This window comes from Mus caroli, chromosome 17, assembly GCF_900094665.2.
Source record: "Mus caroli chromosome 17, CAROLI_EIJ_v1.1, whole genome shotgun sequence".
NCBI classification, from domain to species: Eukaryota; Metazoa; Chordata; class Mammalia; order Rodentia; family Muridae; genus Mus; species Mus caroli.
The window spans coordinates 20313541-20318268 of record NC_034586.1 but is presented as its reverse complement, the minus strand read 5'-3'; the positions used below and the strand labels follow the sequence as shown (position 1 = coordinate 20318268).

The window sequence follows — 4728 nt, the reverse complement described above, 5'->3', positions numbered from 1 at the left end:
GCATGGGAGTGTGTGCATGGGAGTGTGTGCATGGGAATGTTCATGGGAGTGTGTGCATGGGAGTATGCATGGGAGTGTGTGCATGGGAGTGTGTGGAGTACCTGTGGGATTCACTGAAGCTGGAGCTATAGGAGGCTATGAGCAAAAAGTGCTCTTAACTGCTGAACCCTCCTCTTCCTTCCGCCTTAGTGTTTGAGACAGGGTTTCTAATGGAAACCTGAGCACTCTGGTTCAGCTCCACTGGCTGAACAGCAAAGCCTCAGCGATGCTCTTCTCTCCTCCTCCACAGCAAGGAGACGACAGGCACATGCTGCTGCCATGTCTGGCTATGACCATGGATGCTGGGGATCAGAACACATGCTGCTGCCATGTCTGGCTATGACGGATGCTGGGGATCAGAACACATGCTGCTGCCATGTCTGGCTATNATGCTGCTGCCATGTCTGGCTATGACGGATGCTGGGGATCAGAACACATGCTGCTGCCATGTCTGGCTATCATGGATGCTGGGGATCAGAACACAAGCCTTCACGATTGTATGGCCAGCACTTCACTGACTGAGCCATCTCATCAGCCCCTTCCTTCCTTTAAGTTAGGGTCTCACATAGCCCAAGTAGCATCAAGATCATTAGGTAGCAGAAGGAGACCCTGAACTCTTGACTTGCAGGCTCTGTCCCTCCACCTGAGTACTGGGATATAGACACATATAGCCACACCTAACTCAGGCCTTTATTTTTTATGTTTAGGCAGGATATTTGCTAAGTTGCCTAGGTTAGCTTTGAACTTCCTACCCTCCTGCCTTAGCCTCTCAAGAGCATGACAGACCTGTGCCACCATCCTGGAGGCTCCTTTCTTATTCCCAATCTTGGAACAGGAGCCTTGTGCCCCTGGATATCGCCATGCCCTGCAGGCCTGTGGCTGGCCCCATTCCTGCTCCTGGCTGTACCTGATGATGTCGATGTGGCCATTCTTGGCTGCCAGGTGCAGGGGGCTGGTGCCGTTAGGGTCGGTGGTGTCCCCTGGTCGGGGCTCCAGCAAGGCTGCACACATGTTGCTACTTAGCAGCAGCTGGACCACCTGGAAGGAAGGATCAGGGTAGGGTGGTCCTGACTTGGGGTTGCCCCTAGCCCCACCCCAGGTGAAAAGGATAGGCAGGGGGAGTCCCGCTCCCATCTCTGTAAGAAACTTACCCCTACGCGGCCGAACTCACAGGCCAGGTCCAGAGGTGTCTTTCCGGAGTTGTCTACCATACAGGGGTTGGACTGATGCTGCAGCAGCATCTCTGACTGCGGGACAAGGGCCTGATTATCCCTCGGACCACCCAACCCTCTGCCTGGCTGCCCACCCAGACTCCCCATGTGGCCTCACCACATCGTAGTGACCATGCTGGGCAGCCAAATGCAGGGGTATGTGGCCTTCATCGGATGGGACATTTACTGCTGAGCCTGCCTTCAGCACCAGCTTCATGGGCTCCTTCCGGCCCTGCCAGGCAGCGTAGTGCAACGGCCGCATACCTGGGGACAGGTGTGGTTTGTGGGAAAGTAAGTCCTGACCCTAAATCCAACCCTCACTAAAGACATAACACTATCTCTAAGGTTCTGTCCTAACCCAGGCAGACACCCTGGGCTGAGACCTCAGCGGTGAGGCCATCAAGGCTGCCAGGATGTCATCCTTGACCTTGTCACCTGCCCTTGGCTTCAAGGCCCCCCAGACCAGGCTTGCCTTTGTTGTCCTTGATGTCTACAGCAGCCTGAGCCTCCAGCAGCAGAGAGATCAATTCTGTGTTGCCATTCAGGGCGGCATGGTGCAGGGCTGAGAAGCTGGGCAGGGGAAGGACAGGTCTAGGAGAGAAGCCAACACCCAGCCTTCCCTGGGGTCCACCCACCCCATGCATTCTGCTCATGCCCAAGCTGACAACTCACCCATCCGGGTCCTGGAAGTTGACATTGATCTTCTTGGTAGAGCCCAGGAGCTCTGTGGAGAGAGGGAGACCCAGTAAGGAAAGGTGGTCCAGACCCTGTTAAGAATAGGAGATGGTAATAGTGATCTGCCTGGCTGCTCTAGCAAGGTCTTAAATCTATAGTCGCACATCCAGCTCTGCAGGGACTCAGCTCCAGGCGCCAGCAACTTGAGCCTTGGTTTACCATTGCACTCATATGTGAACATCGGCCTGTCCTCATCTGGGAATGGGAGATCAGCCCGTGCACCACATGGGCACACACATGTGCACGTGCACCCCTCCCTTAGGATGCTGGCTCAGCACCTGCCATTGGTGGGAGGGAGAGAGCCAGCCCCATCTGTCTCTCAGAAGGACCCAGATGGGGCCGGGGGTGGCTGAAGAGGCTGGAACACCCGGAAGTGGGGTATTTCTGGGGGAAGGACTACGTTTCCAGGCCCTCTTGCTGCCAGCTCTGGCTGCCGTGTGGATAAACCCTACAGTCCTGCAGGGTGGAGGAAAGGCTGTCTTGTGGGTAAGGGGCTCCAGGTAACTGATGCTAATGGCCACCTTTCCCACAAAAGCCATGTTCAGACTCCAAATTCAGACCAACTGAAGCCCCAGGGCCCACACTCTTTCTCTTCTGGGGTCTCTCTCATCCAGGGGCCTCCCTCACCCTGGCCTTCTTTAGAGCTTTCAGAAGAGGAGCCCACCAAAGCCATCCCAGTGGGCCCTTGTCCACCGGACTCTTGCCAACCCCCTGCCTGTCTGGGCCATGGTTATATAACCCATTTGTGGGTCAGTCACTCTGGGGGGGGGCTGGAAGGACAGAAGCCCCTTTGTCTAGGCTCAGGACAGAGTTGGGGGTGGGGGACCCAAAGGCAGGGGAGCCAAGAGAGTAGAGTCACAGTGGGCTGGCTGTAGGGCTTAGCTTGGATTGGCTCAGCCTCAGCCACTGGGCACAGCATGTGAGTCTCTTGACAATTCCTGAAGCCCAGGAAGCCAGCTACACCTGAATTTGAATCTTTGTTCTGACACTTCCTAGCACTGTGGCCTTGGCCATTAGGCTCTCCCATGGGCTAGAAAAGGTGGCATTCCCTGAGCTGATCAGATTCAGGGCATTACTTGAACACAAGGCCTTGCTAACACCAGCTGGGCAGACCCCACATCTCACAGCCTCTCCTGAATAGAATGAAGGTAGCGCCACCTTCTGGTTCCTCCTGTGTTCTCAGATATTGATTCCAGTTTATCAACTGTAGAGCACTTTCCTAGTGGTCAATCAGACCGAGCATTGAGTCAACCCTGACTGCCAGGTAGTGAGTGGCACACTCCTTTAATCCCAGAACCTGGGAGTCAGAGGCAGGCTGGTCCCTGTGAGTCTGAGGCCATCCTGATCTACATTGTAAGTTTCAGTATAGTCAGAGTCAGACAGCAAGACCCTGTCTTAAAATATACACATGCATGCTTACATACATACACACATACATACTACAGACAGTCAGACAGACAGACAGACAGACATGTCAAGCCAGGTGATGGTGGCAGTGGTGCATGCCCTTAATCCCAATACTTGGAAGATAGAAACAGGCAGATATATGTGAGCTTGAGGCCAGCTTGGTCTACAGAGTGAGTTCTAGGACAGCCAGGGCTACACAGAGAAACCCTGTCTCAAAAAAACAACAACAACAACAACAAGGCAGTCTTGAGAGTCCTGCTCATGGATTTGAGTTGTGTTCTCAGGTATAGATATACTCAAAACACATCCTGCTTCTACACTTTTCACTGGGTCATGGTTATCACCATGGGCTCAACTGGCACATCAGATAGGATCCCTGCCATTGCTTCCCCATTGGTATCACTACTGAGCCCTCATACCCCTTGGTTTGTCCTTTGTACACACAAGTTGGAGTGCTGTTAAAATACATTTCCAGCCAGACATAGTGACATACACTTGTGACCTTAGCACTCACGAGACAAATGAGATCAGAAGTTCAAGGCCAAATTTGACTACATAGAGTTTGAGGCCTTCTTTTTTTTGGAAGGGGGGAGGCAGAGGCAGGTGGATTTCTGAGTTCGAGGCCAGCCTGGTCTACAGAATGAGTTCCAGGACAGCCAGAGCTACACAGAGAAACCCTGTCTCAAAACAAAACACACACACACACACATGAAAGTTTGAGGCCAACCTGGGTTACCTAAGACTCTGTAACAGAAAGGAAGGAAGGAAAAAGGGGAGAGAAAGAAAGTGGGAAGGATGGGAGGAAGGAAGGAAGGAAGGAAGGAAGGAAGGAAGGAAGGAAGGAAGGAAGGAAGGAAGGGCAAGCAGGCAGGCAAAACAAAACTTCTGAAAACCATACAGTCAGATCTGGTACCTGTGTCTGTCATCAGAACACTCTGGAGGGGAAGACAGAGGGCTCCAAGTTCCAGCTCAACTTGAGCTACAGGTTAGATCCTGTCTCCAAAAAAAAAAAAAAAAAGCAAGCCATGGGGGTGGGGGAGGGGTGTGCAGAAATGAGACCAGGTAAAGGTGGTTGTAGCACAGCCGAAGGTAGAGAGTGAAAGCTGAGTCACACAAATTGTCCTCTGACGTGTGCATCACGACACTTGTACACACACATAAATCAATACAACACACATACATTAAAAATATGAATGTTTAAAAAAAAAGCAGCTGGGCATGGTGGCACACGCCTTTAATCTCAGCACTCAGGAGGCAGAGGCAGGTGGATTTCTGAGTTCGAGGCCAGCCTGGTCTACAAAGTGAGTTCCAGGACAGCCAGGGCTACACAGAGAAA

At 52.6% G+C, this 4728-nt stretch overlaps 1 protein-coding gene across 2 annotated transcripts in view; it reads right to left on the bottom strand.

Annotated features, from left to right (window-relative positions):
- Positions 1–4728, bottom strand: part of Caskin1 (CASK interacting protein 1) — a 21031-nt gene that overhangs the window by 11678 nt on the left and 4625 nt on the right. For both annotated transcript variants that reach the window (XM_021186143.2, XM_021186144.2), the window contains exons 2-6: positions 1923–1974; positions 1723–1820; positions 1369–1514; positions 1191–1286; positions 947–1077 (exon numbers count right to left, since the gene is read on the bottom strand). In XM_021186143.2, the coding sequence (XP_021041802.1) occupies positions 947–1077; positions 1191–1286; positions 1369–1514; positions 1723–1820; positions 1923–1974 (523 nt within the window). The remainder of the gene's footprint in view (positions 1–946; positions 1078–1190; positions 1287–1368; positions 1515–1722; positions 1821–1922; positions 1975–4728) is intronic.